Source organism: Capra hircus, chromosome 13 (assembly GCF_001704415.2).
Source record: "Capra hircus breed San Clemente chromosome 13, ASM170441v1, whole genome shotgun sequence".
Lineage (NCBI taxonomy): Eukaryota > Metazoa > Chordata > Mammalia > Artiodactyla > Bovidae > Capra > Capra hircus.
Window position 1 is genome coordinate 24,613,736 of NC_030820.1, and position 19,872 is coordinate 24,633,607.

Consider the following 19,872-nt stretch of genomic DNA (forward strand, 5'->3'; position numbering starts at 1 on the left):
TCTCTTGTTGCGAGCATGCAGCACAGCAGTTGTGGCACACAGCCAGAGTCGCTCCACGACATGTGGATCCTCCTCAGTCAGGAATCGAACCGAGTCCCCTGCACTGCTAGGCAGATTCTTAACCACTGGACCACCAGGGAAGTCCCTGCTATCATCCTCTCCAGTAATGTAAGAAGCAAGTCACTCAGTCACGTCCCAACTCTTTGCAACCCCATGGAATGGAGCCCACCGGGCTCCTCCATCCATGGGATTTTCCAGACAAGAATACTGCAGTGGGTTGCCATTTCCTTCTCCAGGGGATCTTCCCAACCCAGGAATTGAACCTGGGTCTCCTGCATTGCAGGCAGACGCTTTACCATCTGAGCCACCGGGGAAGCCTGTAATGCAGCTTGTCCTCAACTCCTTGCTTGAATCGGCATTTGCACTGTTATGTCCAGTGATAAAAACCTTAATGGAATACTCACTCAGGGACAACTTCTTTTCCAGTAACTTGCACAACTGAGATTCTGACCCACTGGGTCTTTATTTCTATATCCAGCCCTTCCAATGGACTGTTTTTTGTTGCCATGTTGTTCTTCCAGCTCAGCAGATCTTGATGGTATAGAAAATATTTTCAGCTTAAGTAGTAACAATCTGTTTTCCCACTTTCTTTCAAATGCCTTTTGCAGACAAGAAGCCCCAAACTCTCTCACAGTCCTCAGCCTCCCAACGTGGGCGACCCAGTGGAGCATCTATCAGAGGCGTCTGCTGATTCTTTGGAAGCCATGTCTGAGGGAGAAACTCCCAGTCCTTTCTCCAGAGGCAGCCGGACTCGGGCAAGCCTTCCGGTGGTGAGGTCCACCAACCAGACGAAAGAAAGATCTCTGGGTAAGCTTCAAAAGACAGCTTCTGATTTTTATTACGGCACGTGTGTGCGTTTATACTTCTGAACACAGACCCCTACATCGGAATGTTAATTTGATCTTGATTTATAAAACCTCAAGTACTCAGAAACTCCGATGACTTAACATGAAGCCTTGAGATTTACCTGCTGGAGAAGCATCTAGTCCAGGCGGTCTCTGGGGCTAGGCACATGCAGGACTGGCTGGGGTTGGCACTCAAACAAGAGGCTAGCAGTACTTGTCTGTGTCCTGGTATAGGGAATAGTGAGAGACATTCTGCCGAATGAGCCTCATTTCTTAGGAACCTCCTCCCCAGTTTCGGAGCTGTGGACGGTTGGGGTATGAGCCCCACTCCACTGTCTGACAGTCCAGGGGAGGACATGAATGGCTCCAGGAAGAAGACGTGCAGTGTGGCCAGCACCCCCCGTGACTGGTCATGAAAGCCAGAAACAGGGCTGTTCGCCCTGCCACCACATGAGAGGGTGGAGGGGCTTAGCAAGAGGTTAGCATACCTTTTCTTTCAACAAGCTTTTAGGAAACGCTTGTGATCAATTGCTTCAGTTGCGTGGAACTCTTTGCAACCCTGTGGGCCATCATAGCCTGCCAGGCTCCTCTGTCCATGGGATTGTCCAGGCAAGAATACTGGTATGGGTTGCCATGCCCTCCTCAAGGGGAATCTGTCTCCTGCATTGGCAGGTGGGTTCTTTATACCTGGGAAGCCCCTGCCCTCACTTAGCATCTGCTTTTTCATAATGGATATTCACTTTCTATCTTGCTTTGCTTCTTTTTTCTTCCTGGCCCTTTAACAAAAGGCACAGATCCTGAAGATTTAGACATTTTTGCAAATCATGTTGGTATTTCATAGGGTTAACCTGCCTTCTCAAGGTTCTGATTCGGTACCTGTGTTTACAGACATTTGGGGTCAGGAGAAAGAGGGGACAGGAACGGGATCAACCCACAAAAGGCTTCAGGGTGGGCCTCTGCAGAAGACAGCTGAATTCTGCCTCTTAAAACCAAGCAAATGCCTGCTTGAAGAACAGAGAAGACTGTGGGAAGGTATCCTGATGTTGTTTCCTCAGTCACAGATGGTAACCAGAGCAAACTGGGTTCAGACACTGTCCTAGGTCTTTTTTTCTTTTTTAAAGCTGTGCTGGCTCTTTGATGTCGTGCAGGGGGCCATTCTTTAGTGGCAGTGTGCAGGCTGCTCACTGGGGTGGCTTCTCTTGTGGAGCATAGGCTTTAGAGTGCAGGGGCACATGGACTCAGCACTTGTGGTGCACAGGTTTAGCTGCCCCGAGACATGTAGGATCTTAGTTCCCGGACCAGGGATCGAACCGATGTCCCCTGCATTGCAAGGTGAATTTTTAACCACTGGAGCACCAGGGAAGCCCTGTCCTAGGTCTTTTAAAGAGAAAAACAAAATAAACAAACCAAAAAATTATTGGTATTAATTTTTAACCTTCGGTTTTGTATACTTCACGTTTGGTTAATAATCCAGGGTCCTCATTTTACTAGTGAAAGATGAAAGCCATGGAAAATCTCCTTTTTGTTTTCTGAGGAACATAGTTAATTAAATCGCAGAAGTGGGAAGGCCCTCTAGTTCCTTTTAACTCCATTTACCAATGAAGGCATGGGGTTTGCAAGGGTGCAGTGCACCCAGGGAGCATACGGGGGCCCTGGCAGTGTCAGTAGGATCCAGGCTGGCACTTTGCATCTAGAGTACAGGCCTTAGTGTTCTCTTAATCCCGCTCCTGCTTGAGGCAGGAGCCCAGGAACCAGCCAAGAAGTGGAATTTCTCCTTTGTGCTTTGCAGGAAATGAATCAGGTTCAGTTCTCTGTAAAGATAGGCTGTGCTTTGCAAAATAGAATGAAAGAGAACAAATACTTCTGTACCTTCCCCCTTACCTGGGGAACAGCACGCCTGTGGGATAATGGAGCCTTTGTCTTACAGGCAGGAATTTCCCCTACAGCCAAGCGCACTTGGCAGTGCAGGTATCCGTAGATACTGGCTGCCTTAGAAAGCCAACCTCTGGGCTTCAGGGCTGAAGGCTTAGGACAGGCAACCTTGCCTTAGGAACTGCTGAGCGTGGCTGGTAGTTTGTTTTCTCACGGGCCGGCTGAACTTATGCAAAACGCTGTTTTACTCTAAGCATACCTTGCTGTGATGTTCTGGCAAGTCCCAGCAGATTCTCAAATGCAAAGGAGGTGCTTATTCTTCCGGCTCCAGGAGGAGCTTTGGGGCCAGTGATTTCTCGAACTCCTGGATGGAAGGAGAGAAACGCAGGGAGAGGAGAGGAGTGAGAAGTTTGCCCCTTCGAGAGGAGCCCTGGGGCCAGAAAATGAGGCTGGCCCGGGCCAGTGCGCCTGACGCTGCCCTTCACCGCCTCTCTGTGGCCGACCTGGGAATGTCCTCTGGCCGCACCTGGCCTTCCTGACATAATCCAGTTGAGCCAGGATGGGAAATGAACAGGAAAGTGAGTCAAGGAGAGTCTATATACAGTCTTTCTGCCAGGGGCCTTGCTGGCTTCCTGTCCGAAAAAGTCCCTGTGTGCCTGACTGTATTTAACACCCAGACATGGGAACAGCAGGTTCCCCAGAGAGCAGGACTGGGAGCAGCGGGGCCCCCCCCCCAGCATTCCAGTGGTGAAGGCCATTCAGGACCCCAGACCTCGGAGGCTGCAGATGAAACAGCTGTGATCTCTTGCAAACCCACTCTGGAAGCCACCTGCAAGCCCCGGGTTTCCTTTGGGGTCAGTGCAAAGTCATTTTCTTTTAATCCACAGAACTTGGGTAGGACCTTCCCACCCAAGTCCTGTTCATCTTGTGTTTAAATTTGTCATGGTTGGTTCTTCATGGATTATTGCGTTACTTTTGTTTTTTTTTTTTTTTAATCATTAAAATATTATTTATCTTGATTACTGAGTTTTGCGGGGGGGGGGGGGGCGTAAATTGTGCGCCTGAGGAGAGTGCCTCACTCGCCTCACCCGAATAACTGCCCATATGTCACCCCAAGGATTTTGCCTATCATCCAGGCGACCTCCAGCCACAGGGCCCGGAAGGGGCGGGGGCGGGAGAGCCTGGCTCCCAGGCTTCGCTTCTGCACATGCGCAGTGTGTCACTGGTGCCCTTCCCCGGTCCTGGGCAGGGTCTGGACCAATTCTCCCATCGCTCCCGCTCCCCGGAGGGGATGCGACCTTGCTTTCACTTCAGGCAGCCTGTGCCTGGAGATAAACCTGCTGGCTTAATCATTTTTTCACTTGAATAATCCTACCTTTCTGGTGCTTTGGCGTATTTAGGATATGGGAGGAGCGCGGACTTGGTGCATTGCACAGAGGCTTTTAGAAGATGTGCCAGAGAGAGATGGGGCAGCTCTGTGGCGCTGATTAGGACAGAGAAGGGAGACATTGCTGGTGCCCGTGTAATAGTCTCTCTCCAATGCTCCCGTGCATGCAAGGTGGGAGCTTCTCATTCCAGGATTTCAGGTGGGGCCAAGTGACAGCAAAACCCAGAAATCTTGTCTGATGCTGAGAGCCAACTAGTCACTCTCAGAGATTTACAGAGCTGAAAGGTAAAGAAAAAAATTCGCTCAGCCGCTCTGATTTATAACATGACCAGTTCCAAAAATCCGTCACCTCTAAATCTTTGCTTCTACGGAGCAGTGGATTCCCCGCACGCTCCACCCATGAAATTCTTCTCAGTGGAATTTATGTCATTTCTGCTCCCCTCTCTCTTCAGTGAAAAGAGAGATGGTTTGGGGAAAGGAAATCTCCAAAAGAAAGTAAAAACCGTTTTGCCATAGAGTGAAGTTTTAGAAATCATTTCCGTGTAAAATTGTCCGCAGTAATTAGGTCTGGGTCTTAATGATGGAGTCGTTTCCTTTTAGTCATTGCTGTCTTGTAAATGTCTGGAATGCAGCCGCGGGCAGGGGCTAGGGTCTGGCTGCTCCACAGTCAGCCACGAGGGAAAGAAGAGCCACAAGTTCTTCCCACCCTTCTGTGTACCCTCAGGAATTTGAAAATAAAACTCATATAAAAGCACAGAGCAGCAGCTTCCTCCTCACTGCAGCCAAATGCCTTGGGTGACTGTATCCTGAACGGTTAGCTTTGGAAAAGACACCTTCCTTACCAGCCTAGCAGCCAGAGGTGCTGCCATTTCTGGAGCAAATTTCCTCTTAAACACTCAGACTCAATAAATAAGATTGATTTTTAAAGGCTTCGGAGGATTTGAGACTCTTCGAGGGAGAACTTACCCAACGTGTGTGGCTCGTTGAGTATCTTTGGGGCTGTCCTCTGTTTTTGAGGTGGTGACAGTGATGAGGACCATATCCAGGTGGGAGTATTTAAGGAACAGAAAGTTCACCACTGCTAGAATCTCCCCGCCTGTGCAGAAGAGTGAGTAGGAGGTTAGAGAAAAAGATGGAGGAGACGTTGACGTGTAAAGTGGAAAACCAAGGATGTTTATGGGTGAAGACTGTGAGCAAATTAAGATTGTTTGATCATGAAGAGCTAGGCTCTGGAAAGTTAAGAAAAAGAAATTAATTTCAGACACATGGAAAGAGCAATGTTGCTGTACAGAGTAAAGAAAGCACTAAAGGGATTTAAGTGCCAGTAGTGGTTAACACTTTCACTTTTCTCTTTCATGCATTGGAGAAGGAAATGACAACCCATTCCAGTGTTCTTGCCTGGAGAATCCCAGGGATGGGGGAACCTGGTGGGCTGCCGTCTATGGGGTCGCACAGAGTCGGCCACGACTGAAGTGAATTAGCAGCAGCAGCAGTAGTGGTTAACATGTAATATTATAAAAACTAAAATTTACAGAAGAGTTTGGTTGTAGGTCAGTAGCTTGGGAGCACATTTCTGACCTTTTTAGGGTGCCATCAAAGAAAAGGTGAAAGGGTCGTTTCTAGCTTGGGAACTCAGTGAGCGGGGTGGGAGGATACGGCGACTGGCCAGCGGGGTCCACTGCAGTCTCCTTCTAACGTTTCTTCTTTTACTTTGGAGACTGGAAAGCAGAATCATTCTGGAATAGCAGATACGCTGGGTTCCAGAAGTAGGGACCAAGGCATTTGTGGAGGCTTTGGATTTTCTTCAGCATCATTTGCTGAGCGGTCTCAGGACATAGCCACTCACTTGATAGGGCTGAAATCTGGGCCTCTGTTTTTCTTCTGCTGAGGGCACAGGTGTGGTGTGACTTTGCAGTGGGACCAGCAGCTTCTGGACTTCCAAAGCGGAGTCACAGTGGTCCAGGACCACCGGAAGCTTCCCCCTTGTCAAATGGGTTGTGTAGTCTCCCGGTTCCACAGTTAACATTCAGCCCAGTGACTCCACAAGCCAGTTAATAATTCCGTCTTTTGCTTAAATCAGCTGGAGTCAGTCCAGTTCTCCGCGCTGAATCCTCACTGATACAAGGGATCTGATTGGCTGTGCTTGTAGCAGTTGTAGGGCCGCCTCTTCTGCATGTTCTAGAAAAGATGGCAGGTACCAGTGGGGACAGACTGATGACTTCTAAAGACTTGGCAGTGAACTGGAGAATGAGCTGGAGGTGTGATTTCCCAACTGTGTTCCTCAGAGCTCTGGAGTTTTGTGGCATTTTCTCTACTATAAATATTGCATTTTCATATAAGATTTCATTTGGCAAATGAGCTGTGTTGGACTGCTAACCACCCACACAGTAAAAAGCATTAAGTAGACCAAGGGGCATTGGAGAATAAGAGAGAAGTCATGAAGACGTCTTCTTTCCATAACAGGGGTTCCTTGAGCTCTTCTCTTTGGCTGTATCAGGTAAGTCAAAAGATGATCTCTTAGGTTTTTTGCTCTTGATGTACTGAATGTCCTGAAAGGTAATGTTTTTTAAAAAGTGAATCGATCTTTAAGCTAAGGGGAAAAAAACAGATTTGGGACTGGGAATTAACCACTGAAAGGAAATATTTCAAGAAACCTTTGGGACTTCCCTGGAGGTCCAGTGGTTAAGACTTCGCCTTCCTATGCAGGGGGTGCAGGTTCGATCCCTGGTCAGGGAGCTAAGATTCCACATGCCTTGCAACCAAAAAACCAAAACATAAAACAGAAGCAGCATTGTAACAAGTTCAATAAAGAATGTTTCTCAAAAAAGAAAGTATTACCTGGGATTTTCATATATGAGTTTCTCTGAAAGAGAAGCCAAGAGAGTAAACTTGGCTTTACCCTTTACCCTCTGAAAGAGGGGAGTACTTATCCAAGTTTACCCTCTTGGCTCTCAATTCACCCATAAGAAAGAATGTTCTTGTAAAAGATTGGAGACTCATGATTTGTTTGTACTTACTTTGAAAAATAACGTTAGTCTGATGTCTTTCGAAATCCCTTGCTATTAACATTCCTGGGTTGAAACTTTAGAATAAATTTCTCAGACTTTGAGGAAATGGTTTAGTTAATGTGGTACCTACAGAGTTCTGTGCCCTTTACCAACTTCTTGAGGATTGTTTTGCAGGCGGGATGCTGGTAGGAAAAGCATCAGTGAAGGTGAATAGAAGATTTGGTGGAATCTAAGGGCCTTCCCCAAGCTACCATTCATTTACAGAATCTGGGACTTCCCTGGTGGTCTAGTGACTAAGATTCTGATACTCCAGTGCAGGGAGTATGGGTTCGACGCCTGGTCATGGACCGTGATTTGGTCCGAAAAAAAAATTACAGGGTTTGCCGTTGGCTGGCTGAGTACCAGTGAAAAGGCGTGGAGAAGACTTGGAGTATGCTGTCTCTTCCTCCTCTATAGCTGAGATGTTGCTAAACCTGGACCTTTAATTTTTGTTATACTTTTTGTTAAGTTCAGTTCAATTGCTCAGTCGTGTCTGACTCTTTGTGACCCCATGGACTGCAGCACACCAGGCTTCCCTGTCCATCACCAATGCCCAGAGCTTGCTCAAACTCATGCCCATCGAGTCAGTGATGCCATCCAACCATCTCATCCTCTGTCGCCCCATCTCCTCCTGCCTTCAATCTTTCCCAGCATCAGGGTCTTTTCCAGTGAGTCAGTTCTTTGCATCAGGTGGCCAAAGTATTGGAGCTTCAGCTTCAGCATCAGTCCTTTTGTTAAGTTAGGGGCAACCATTTCTAAACTGAAGGTGGAGCTCTAGGGTTAAATGCTGGAAAGGTGACTTCAGTTTCCAAAGCCATTTCAGAAAACCAGTCCCCCCATACCTTGTGTGTGCTCAGTCACTAAGTCATATCTGACTCTTCTGAGACCCCAGTGAACTGGAGCCTGGCAGACTCCTCTGTCCATGGGATTATCCTGGCAAGAATACTGCAGTGGATTTGCCATTTCCCCCTCCAGGAGATCTTCCCGACCCAGGGATTGAACTTGAGTCTCCACTGTCTCCTGCATTGGCAGGAGGATTCTTTACCACTGAGCTACCTGGGAAGCCCAGCCCATCTGTTAGCCAGTATGAAATATTTCTCTCTCTGTCACAATCATAAAATCCATTCAAACCCAGACATCTAGACAATGTTTAGATTTTTTCCCTGATGTTTTTATAAAAATACTCTTATTCAAAAAAGAACTCTTCATCGAATTTCACAGGTCAGCAAAAGAAAGCAAGACAAGTTTTATCTGTATAAATCTATACATCCAAAGTAGATTTGATTTGGCTTAAAACAATAAAAGTATATAAGAATCATTAAGACAAGAGCTAACACAAGAACCAGTTGGGCGCAATATGTATGTCAAGAAAATTAAGATAAGAATAATTGCTGTAATTGCAGCCAAGATCAAAAAAGAAGATAAAAGGAGAAATGTAATGAGTTCAGTGAATTTCATTATTTAAAAAGAGGTTTAGGGCCCCTTGTTTAGAGCATATAATCCAAGACCTCCTGTATCTTAATATTGTTGACATTATATAGTTTTATTATATGTTAATAGTTTTATTTAACAGTTGTTTTATGGAAAGTTTCTTTGTATAAAACTTAAAAATCCAAGGATATCGTCTGAAACCATCTTATTAGAAGGTCCCATCACTTTATGGCAAATAGATGGGGAAAAAGTGGAAACAGTTACAGATTTTATTTTCTTGGGCTCCACAATCACTGCAAGTGACTGCAGCCACAACATGAAAAGATGCTTGCTCCTTGGAAGGAAAGCTGTGACAAACCTAGACAGCATATTAAAAAGCAGAGATACCACTTTGCCAACACATGTCCATATATCAAAGCTATGGTTTTTCCAGTGGATGCACAAGTTGGACCATAAACAAAGCTGAGCGCTGAAGAATTGATGCTTTTGAATTGTGGTGCTGGAGAAGACTCTTAAGAGTCCCTTGGACTGCACGGAGATTAAACCAGTCAATCCTAAAGGAAATCAACCCTTAATATTATTTGGAAGGACTGATGCTGAAGGTGAAACACCATCACTCTGGCCACCTGATGCGAAGACCCGACTCATTGGAGACGATCATTGGAGAGGACCCTGATGCTGGGAAAGATTAAATGGAGAAGAAGTGGGCAACAGAGGATGAGATGGTTGGATGGCATCCCTGACTTAACGGACATGAGTTTGAGCAAATTCTGGGAGATAGTGAAGGACGAGGATGCTGGCTTGCTGCAGTCCATGGGCTCACAAAGAGTCGGATATGACTTAGAGATGGAACAACAGTGTCTTTTGGGCTCTGTAGGTTTCTAGTGATCTAATTTGATACATGGAAAGAGCTGATATAGTCTTGATAATTGACCTGACCCCCCAGGTGATTGGCCTTTGACTATTAATAATCTCATCAGGGTGGGTAACTTCAGATAGAGAGGGAAATTTGAGCAGCAGGCCAGTGTTTTGGTTTTTAATATTTGTTATGTGTTTGGCTGCACTGGGTCTTAGTTGCGGCATGTGGGCTCTAGTTCCCTGACCAGGGGTTGAACCCAGGCCCCCTGCATTGGGAGCTCGGAGTCTTAGCCACTGGACCACCAGGGAGGTCCCCAGTCATTACTGAAGGCTTGAAAGGCAGAAGAGAGTTAGAAAAGAAATCTCTCCCCAGATTCCAAATTCCTAATAATACCAACTGTTTACTCTAGACTCCAGGGATGAGGTTGGAAGTATTTGGTTTCGAGTGATGTTCGCTGATACTCTCTGCTATGGTTTGGTTGGAACAAGAGTTGAGCTATTGCATTACTTTTAGGGGAAAATATTTCATTTATAAATTGCTGTTGTCTCCCTTTGCCACGAAAACTCTACCTAAAAATCTGTTGACCATGCCTTGCTATTTTTATTTATTTATTTATTTGGTAAATGCAAAATTCATTGCACCCTTAAGAGTTCCTTGCCAAGTTAATTTGTTCTTTCAAAGCTGACTATAAAATATAATCCTTAATGTTCATCTCATTCTATGAGTCCACACACATTTTTTGCACCTGCTTTTAAAGATGATTCTATGGACTACTAAAAATAATATGAAGATGCATGCCAGCTTTATGTTACACACCCAAGTCAGATTCCATCCTTGGTGCCCTCATCCTAAACGTGGCCTCCAGAGAGCTGACATCTGGAAACTGAGATTTGTGGCAGCTTTTTATGTTTCAGGCAGAGTGTAAGAACACAGAGGGAAGAACACATGGGCATTGTTAGAGAGGAGATGTATATCTTCTATGTGTATCTTCTTAGGCAAAGAAATGGGTGAATTCCCATCCGGATTTCTCAAGTAAGCTCTGTGACAAGGGGAACTCAGTGGCTCTGATCTGGAAATGAGGTTCTATCTGCACCACCAGGGGACTAAGTCTCCATCCAGAAGCTGCTTTTGAGCACGACAGTCAGTGAGCCCCAGGGCACCACCACAGTGGTCTTTAGTTACTCACCCGTTTGAGCCACTCTCTGAGGGTCTGAAATTGGCCAAACTGCATGTTCCCCCGACCCCTCTGTCTTCAAGTTCGTATGTTGAAGTCTTAGCCCCTGGTATCTCAGAATGTGAGTGTGTTAGGAGAAAGGGCTTTTAAAGAGGCAATTAGAACAAGGACCTGAGAGTGGACCCTTGTCCAATAGGACTGGCATCCTTATAAGAAGAGAAGGTCAGGAGACAGGTGCAGAGGGAGGACCACGCGAAGACATGGGGAAGGGGGCTATCTATGAGCCAAGGAGAGATGCTGCAGAGACACCGACCCTGCTGACACCTTGGTCTCAGACTTAAGCTTCCAGAAAGTGAGAGAATAGATTTCTGTTGCGAAGCCACCTAGTCTGTCGAACTTTGTTACAGCGGCCCCAGCAAACCCAAACAGGGACTCAGGTCACTCGTATCCTCCCACTTCCTTTCTCATATGAGGGGACAGGCTGATGGCAGTTGTCACAAACTTGAAGCATTTCTCTCTGTAAGACAGTAAAATCAGATGCATTGAGTTTTCTGTTTAAGTTGGGTTTCATTCCCGCCTCTTCACCTTTGGGACGTCTCGGGTGGCACTAGTGATAAAGAACCCGCCTTCCAGTGCAGGAGACGTAAGAGGCGTGGATTGGATCCCTGAGTCAGGAATCTCCTGAAGAAGGGAATGGCAACTCATTCCAGTATTCTTGCCTGGAGAATTCCATGGACGGAGGAGCCTGGAGGGCTACAGTCCATATGGTCACGTAGAGTTGGACGTGACCAAAGTGACTTAGCATGCAGACATGCTTCCACCTTTGCTGTTGCTTAGCATTGCAAGGGAAAATTTTAAAACCCCTGGGACAGATTCATCATCCACGACTACTTTTCTGTCTGGTGTCTCTCAAGTGCAATCCTCAGATTTAGCAAATGAAAGTTGTTTCACTTCGGGGTGACTTAATTATATCCCATCAAGAAAAGCTTGGAAGGTAATCATCTGAATTTGAGTTCTCAGAAGTTTGGTGATGTCATTAAAAATTACATTCTCACCAACTTCGCTACTTTCAGAATTTCTCTGAGGTATTAATTGGCTTTCAGATGGCTCTGCCTAACCTTCTCCCGGTAACAATATAAAGCTAAACATGAAAAAAAAAATCCTTAATTTTTTTCCTTCACAGGTTTTGCCCGTTTCTCAGTTTTTTCTGCATTCATGTGGTTATACATTTATTAAGAATCTGTTTAGTTCCAGGCACTGTTAAAGGTGCCATAGTGCATAGTGAGTTGTTTAGAAAATATATGAAATCTGGTTCTTATATGCAAGGAATTTTAAGTGTAACTAAGGACACATGGTAACCATGAAAAGTCTTTGAAATATACGTAAATCAAAGACTACACAGATGACCCTGTGCATTTGCTCAGTCCTACTGGCCTCCTAGCCGTGCCGCATCAGAACTAGACACTCTCTGCTCTCTCTGTGCCTGGATTCAACTCCCACTCTTGGACCCTCGCTTCTGCACGGCCCCCTCCTCACTTCATTCAGAGCTGTGCTCAAGCGGCCTCATCAGTGAATGCTCCCCCAAGTAAGATTCACTCCGCCAATCGCTTTTGCATCCTTTCTCATGAATCATCATTTAAGACAGTGGTTCTCAAATTTTAGCAGAGACCTCATTAAAACACCGATGTCTGGCTCTGCTTATTGGCTTTATGGTACAGTAGATTTGGGGTGAGACTCAGGAATTTGCAGCTCTGACTAGTTCCCAGGTGATGTGGGTCAGGGGATCACTGATTTTGTGCCTTAGGAAAGATTTGGGCTTCCCAGATGGTGCTGGTGGTAAAGAACACACCTGCCAATGCAGGAGATGTAAGCGACGTGGGTTCGATCCCTGGATTAGGAAGAGCCCCTGGAAAATGGGCATGGCAACCCACTCCAGTATTCTTGCCTGGAGAATCCCATGGACAGAGGAGCCCCGAGGGCTCCAGCCCACAGGGTGGCACAGAGTCAGACAGGACTGAAGTAACTAAGCACACCTGCTGATTTTAATGTGTCATTGCCATGTAGCACCACGTGAGGGCGCTTTAATTGGCTCCAAGTAGGGGATGGAAAGTTGTCCTCATCCTTTGGTAGGAAAATACGGCGGCCTTAAATGTCACATCTTTGAACGAGAATATTGAATTCCAGCACACATGAGTCACAGGACCCTCACAAGAAGTATGGGAATACCCGTCTTTACTGCAGCAAACTGTAGAGCCAACCTACTCAGCCCGATCTGTCTTGCCTTTTATTTATGTATTTGCTGTCAGCTGCCCTAGGTCTCCACTGCTGTGTGCGGGCTTCCTCTAGTTGCAGTGAGCGGGGGCTGCTCTTGGTTGCAGTGCATGGGCTTCCTGTTGCAGTGGCTTCCTTGTTGTGGCGCCTGTGGTATGTGGGGTCTTCCCAGAGCAAGGATTGAACCTGTATTGGCAGGTGGATTCTTAACCACTGCTCCCCCAAGGAAGTCCTGGATCTGTCTTGCCTTTTGCCCTGGGCCATTCATACTTGTGATCCCTATTTGATCTTTACATTCCGTCTCATCACCACCCCTTGACACACTCGGAAATGTCAGTAGAGTCAACTTAGCTGGACTTCTTATAGGACCTCATGCTTTTCTGTTCCACGTCCCAGTTTCCTCAGTTCAGGGATTTCCCCCATTGGCGTCCAGCCCTTGTCTGCTCCAGGGGACCTCTGGCCCCGGTCATGGTCAGTTAGCACCCCAGTATTGGTGCTGCTTGTTGTGCTGAGGAGGCCGAGGCAGATGGATGCGGCCAGTGCAGTGAAGGTTTTCCTGGAGGGGAGCGTTCCCTTAGCTGCGCGTGTTTCTAGGATAGCATTCTTTCATATACTTTCATTTGCCTTCGTAAGAAGAGTCAAGTGATATAGGAACCCTTTTAAGAAAGAGTCAAATTTAACCTATTAATTACATACATGTTAAATACCCTACAATACACATGCTATGTTAAGTAGGCAGCAAGAAAATCATTCTTGTAACAAATAGGGAGTTCCAACTAAGACAGCCCTGGGTGCAGTTCACGAAAAAGGCACAACCTCTGATCTTTTAGAGCTTCTCTTCTGTTGGGAGAGACAGAGAAGAAACACAACCTACCAATAGAGTAGATGGTATAAATGCTAAGGAGAAAAATGAAATAGGGGCAGGGATACAGGGAGTGCTGAAGAGATGAAGGCTTGATTGGTTGTCGTTTTAAAAAGGATAGACAAGGAAAGCATCATGGAGAAAGTGGCATGTGAGGGACTTCCTTGGTGGCCCAGGGGTTAAGACTCCGCATTCCCAAAGCAGCGAGTCCAGGTTTGATCCCTGGTCGGGAAACTAGATTTCCTGCATGCCTCAACTGAAAGAGCCTACTTATAGTGACTAAAAGATCCCGCCTGCCACCACTAAGGATGCAGGGCGGCCGAAAAAATAATTTTTTTTTTTTTTAAAAGAAAGTGGCACCATGATCCGGAGCATGCAGAGATGGGAATGACACCTATATCTGAGGGAGGAGAATTCCAGGCAGAAAGATCAGCCAATGAAAAGCTTTGAGAAAAGGGCATACCCAGAGCATTCAGGGAGACCACTGTGACTGGAGTCACCCAGAAACAGAGGATCAGGGAATGAGGTTGGAGAGGCAGTGGGAACCGGACAGTGCAGGGCTTTGACGGTAGCAGAGACTTGGGCTCCACTGTCCTCATCGTGATGGGAATGGCTCTGTTGCATTCTGAGCAGTGGCACCGCTCCATGTTAAAGACTGTATTCTGGCTTCTGGGCTTGGAACAGACTAAAAGGAGTTGGGGCAGAAGTTGGGAAAACCAGTTAGAAGTCTTGCCATAATGTAGGGAGGTGAGTGGGGAAGGAAATGGCAACCCACTCTAGTGTTCTTGCCTGGAGAATCCCAGGGACGGCGGAGCCTGGTGGGCTGCTGTCTATGGGGTCGCACAGAATCAGACACGACTGAAGTGACTTAGGAGCAGCAGGGAGGTGAGAGTGTTAGCAGTGGAAGCAGTGAGAAGAATTGGAAGAACTCTGTAAGTGTTTTGCAATTAGAATAAGAAGGATCACTGCCACACACACCACTGCCACACAGGGGTTCTAATGAAGGAGACATACATATAAGAAATCACCATAGCAGCTAACACTTACCAAGCACTCACTCTGTGCCAGATAGGTGAAATCTAACACACATCACACCAAAAACAGAATCAGAACCCTAACAGTCTGCCTACTGAGCCCACATGCTCAACCATTACAGTGTGCTGAAAAGAGAAAGCAAGAAGTCCTGAAACAATGGAATAATATATTTCAAATCCTGGGGGAAATATCGCTTCTAACAAATATTTCTTTAACCAGCAAGATTATTACTTAAGAATGAGAGCCAAAAGAAGACATTTTTCAGGTAAACAGATTAACAGTATTTACCATTCACAGACTCTGGCTGAAAGAGCTAATAGCATATTTATTTCACATAAAAATCCTCAACAAAATATTAGCAAATCAAGTCCAACAATGTATTTAAAAAGTCATCGAGTGGGATTTTTTCCAGGTATGCAAGGCTGGTTCAAGATTTGAAATATAATCAATGTCATTTACCATGAAAAGATGTAAGTGTTAATTGCTCAGTCATGTCCAACTCTGCGGCCCCATGGACTATACCCCGCCAGGGTCCTCTGGCCGTGGGATCCTCTAGGGGGCAAGAATACTGGAGTGGGTTGCCATTCCCTTCTTCACGAGATCTTCCTGACCCAGGGATTGAACCCAGGTCTCCTGTATTGCAGGTGGACTCTTTACGGTCTGAGCCACCAGGGAAGCCTGTCATTTACCATATCCATAGACAAAAGAAGAAAAAATCATATGATTATGTCAACTGTATCAACTGACACATAAGAAGCACTTTAAAAAACAATGCCCATATATGATTTAAAAAACAAAACAAAACTCCTAGCAAACTAGGAATGAAGGGAAAATTTCTCACTTTATAAAAAAACATCTACCAAAAAAACCCTGTTGCTGACATCATACTTGATAATAAGAGACTGAATGCTTTCCCTCTGAGATTGGGAACGAGGCAGGAATGACCAACCTCTCCACTCTTACTCATCGTAATTCTGGAAGTTCTAGCCAGTGCAAAGGACAAGAAAAAGAAATGGAAAGCATGCCATTTGGAAAGGAAGCTATAAAACTGTCTCTATTGCCAAGTCATGTTATCTAGACAGAAAATTCCAAAGAATGTACCAAAAAATAAAACACAACTCCTTGTAGAATAAGTGAGTTCAGCAAGGTCACAGGATCCAAGATTAACATAAAATTCAGTTGCATTCTTGTATACTAACAACAAACATTTGGAAGCGAAAATAAAAGGCTTAATGCTATTTAAAATTACTCTAAAGAAAACTAAACATTTAGGTATAAATCTTACAAGATATGTATAGGATCTGTTTGCTGAAAATTACAGTATGCAAAGTAATCAAAGACTCAATAAGTGAAGAGACACTGTTTTCATTGATTGGAAATCTCAAAAAAGTGAATCTCAAAAAAGTCAGGTTCCTCCAAATTGATCTAGAGTTTTAAAATAATCCCTATTAAAATTACAGCAAGATTTTTTTTGAAACATAAACAAGCTTATTCTAAAGTTCATATAAAAGGCAAAGGAGTCTTTTATAGAATATTTAGATAGCTAAAACCATTTTGACGAAGAAGAACAGAATGGGGGAACTCAAATCTGCCTGATTTCGAGCCTTACCATAGAGCTGTGGAAATCAAGACTATTCCGTAGGACTTCTCTGCTGGTCCAGTGGCTAAGACTCTGCACTCCCACGCAGGGGGTCTGCGTTCAGTCCCTCACTGGGGAACTAAATCCCTTCTGCTGTGACTAAAGATTCTGAATGCCACAACTAAAACTGTCCTGCGAACCACAACCAAGACCTGGTGCAGGAAAATACAAATACAAATAGATTTAAAATAGATTTAAATACAAATAGATGTAAAAATTGTACGGTACTGGCAGAGGGATAGACACGCAGACCAACGTGAACCTAGAAATACACCCGTAAAATTATGCTGATCTGATTTTTTTGACCAAAATTGTGAAAGTAATTCAATTAAAGAAAGCTTTTTCAGCGACACTGAATCAATTGGACATCCACAGGCAGAAAAGAGAACGTTAGTGTAATTATCCCACTTGTACACAGATTTACTCAAAATAGATCATGGACTTTAACGTAAAATGTGAAACTATAAAAACCTTTAGAAAAAAAAAATAAGAAATGTGATTCAGGACTTTGGGCTTTGTGAAGAGTGACGTGAGACCAAAAGCACAATCCATCAAAAGCAAAATTGATAAAATGGACGTCATCCAAAAACGGGTCCAGAAACATGGACCCTGTTAAGAAGGTGAAAATGTAAGCTACAATCTGGGAGGAAAATATTTGTAGCCATATAACTGACAATGAGTAATATTTAAAACATATAAAGAACTCTCAGAGACTTCCCTGGCAGTGCTTAAGACTTCACCTTCCAGTGTGGGTTGGGTACCTGGTTCGGGTGTTAAGATCCCACCTGCCTCGGAGCCAGAAATCTAAAATGTAAATCAGAAGCAATATTGTATCAAATTCAGTAAAGACTTTAAAAATGGTCCACATCCAAAAAAAAAAAAATTCTTTAAATAAATAAAATATAAAAACTCTCAAACTCAGCAGTAAAAAAAAAAATAAAAGAAATCAAACAGTCCAATTAGAAAATAGACAAAATACAGGAAGACACACTGCAACAGAAAAGGACGCACAGCTAGTAAATAAGGGCATGGAGAAATGTACGTCGTCAGCCTTGGGGAAAGTGCAGATTTAAATGGCGTACAGAGGTATCGCTACGTATACGGCAGAATGGTTGAGATTTTTAACCATGACACCAAATGTTAGCAAAGATGCAGTTAACCAGGTCACTTGTACATTGCTGGTGGGAATCAAAAACCATACAGCCACTCTGGAAAAGAGTTTTACAGTTTCTTTTAAAACTAGAAATAGGCTTACAGTATGACTCAGCAATGACATTTTTTGGCATTTATCTCAGGAAAATGAGAATGCATTCACCCATAAACTTGTCCATGGATGTTCACAGCAGCTTTGTTTGTAATATCAAAAGCTGCTGCTGCTGCTAAGTTGCTTCAGTCGTGTCTGACTCTGTGCAACCCCGTAGATGGCAGCCCACCCAGCTCCGCCGTCCCTGGAATTCTCCAGGCAAGAACACTGGAGTGGGTTGCCATTTCCTTCTCCAATGCATGAAAGTGAAAAGTGAAAGTGAAGTTGCTCAGTTGTGTCAGACTCTTAGCGACCCCATGGACTGCAGCCACAAATGTCCCTCAGTGGGTGCACAGTGAGTAAATTGTGGTACCTCCATGCTCTGGAGTACTGCTGCCATGAGAAGGGACAACTTTTGATACAAGCTACAACTTGGATGTCCCTGAAGGGAATCATGCACAGTGGGCAGAGGGTACCAACCTCTCAAGGTACTATTGCATTCATAGAAAACAGTATCAAGGGACTTCCCTGGTGGTCCAGTGGTTAAGAATCCGCCTTTTAGTGCAGAGCATGTGGGTTCAATCCCTGGTCTGTGAACTAAGACGTAATATGCCGCAGGGCAACTCAGCCCGTGTGCTGCAACTGAGGCCAAATGCAGCCAAATAAATAAAAATCTTAAAATGCTATTAAAATCGTACAAATAGGGAACAAATTAGTAGTTGTCAGGGGTCAGGGACTTCCTACAAAGAGGTAGCATGAGGGAGACTTCTTACGATGATACAATTATGTGTTGTGATTAGGTAGTAGTTACAGTTCAATGTCATAGAATTATACACACCCACACACAGGTAAATCTGCATAACCTTTGTGGGTGGTTCTGATGTCAATAGCCTGGTTTTCTTACTGGATTATGTAAGATGCCATTGTTGGAAGCAAGGGCATGAGACCTCCTTGTGCATTTCTTTCTAACTTTCTATGAATGTGTAATTATTGCAAAATCAAAAAGTGCCACAAACAATTTACTAAGAAGTATAATAAACCAAGGAGGAAGAAGCAAAATATGTGATGTGATGGTGAGAAAAATAAATTGGTAGTCATGTTTTCCAGAAAATTGTAAATAAGCATCAGTTCTAATGAATTATTTATGGGAGTTGAAATCAAAATAAAATGGAAATGCCAGCAAGAAACAATGTAAGACCAGGGCACCTGATCAGAGTGAAAGCATTCAGAAAGCTTCCTGTTGTCTCAGAGAACAGAAAACCAAATATTTGATGTGCCTTTATGATGAAAAAATAGAATGACATCTAAACCAACCAACGCTATTTTAATTCATACAAAAATCACTTACTGAGTATCTGCTGTGTGTGTAGAAACCTACTAACATTACTAATTCCTATCATTAATTCTGAAAGAAGGTAGTTTTATCCCCTTCTCACTGATAATGAAACAGAGCCTACCTAAATGGGAGTCAATGACATATATAAAAGGTGGTGATGAAGGCAGGAGGTGACAGAGGCAGGAGTTTTTTTGAATAAGAGGAGACATTACTTATTTATTTATTTGGCTGCATCAGGCCATATTTGCACCATGTGGGGTCTTTTTGCAGCATCTTTTGTTGGGATGTGTGAACTCTCTGGTTGTGGCATGCAGCGTTAGTTGCTCCGAGGCATGTGAGATCTTAGTTCCCTGACCAGGGATCGAACCCATGTCCCCTGCATTGCAAGGCAGATTCTTAACCACTGAACTACTAGGGAAGTCCCCAGTGGCAGAATTTGAACCCAGAGCTCTCTGATGTGTCTGTGTTGTTACAACTCCATTCTTCCTTCCTGAGCATAATGAATATTGAAATAAGTTAATTTTCTAAGGAGAATGCTCACACTGTTTTGAAGGTGAAATGTTTTTATGTTTTATGGATTGAAGTATGAATCATCTCTAAACTATGGACAGAACAGAAAGCTTTCACATCTACTCTTTGCAATTCATTTCATTGCCCAAACTATGGGCAAGACTTATAGCAGAATAGGAAGCTTTCATAGCTTCCCTTTTTCTTTGTCAACACTAAACAGCCCCTGTGAAGCTGGGTATCACAGGAACCCATCCTTCAACTAGTTGTGTTACCTGCAGGAGTAAACAGCATCAGTTAACTT

At 44.5% G+C, this 19,872-nt stretch overlaps 1 protein-coding gene and 1 non-coding gene across 15 annotated transcripts in view; one reads left to right on the forward strand and one right to left on the reverse strand.

Annotated features, from left to right (window-relative positions):
- The window catches only part of KIAA1217 (KIAA1217 ortholog), a 532,385-nt gene that overhangs the window by 362,735 nt on the left and 149,778 nt on the right, over positions 1-19,872 (forward strand). For all 14 annotated transcript variants that reach the window (XM_018057095.1, XM_013968449.2, XM_018057100.1 and 11 more), the window contains one exon: positions 669-867. In XM_018057095.1, coding sequence (XP_017912584.1) covers positions 669-867 — 199 coding nt within the window. The remainder of the gene's footprint in view (positions 1-668; positions 868-19,872) is intronic.
- TRNAC-GCA lies at positions 303-374 on the reverse strand. Its single transcript has one exon. It is a non-coding gene; the product is annotated as a tRNA-Cys (tRNA).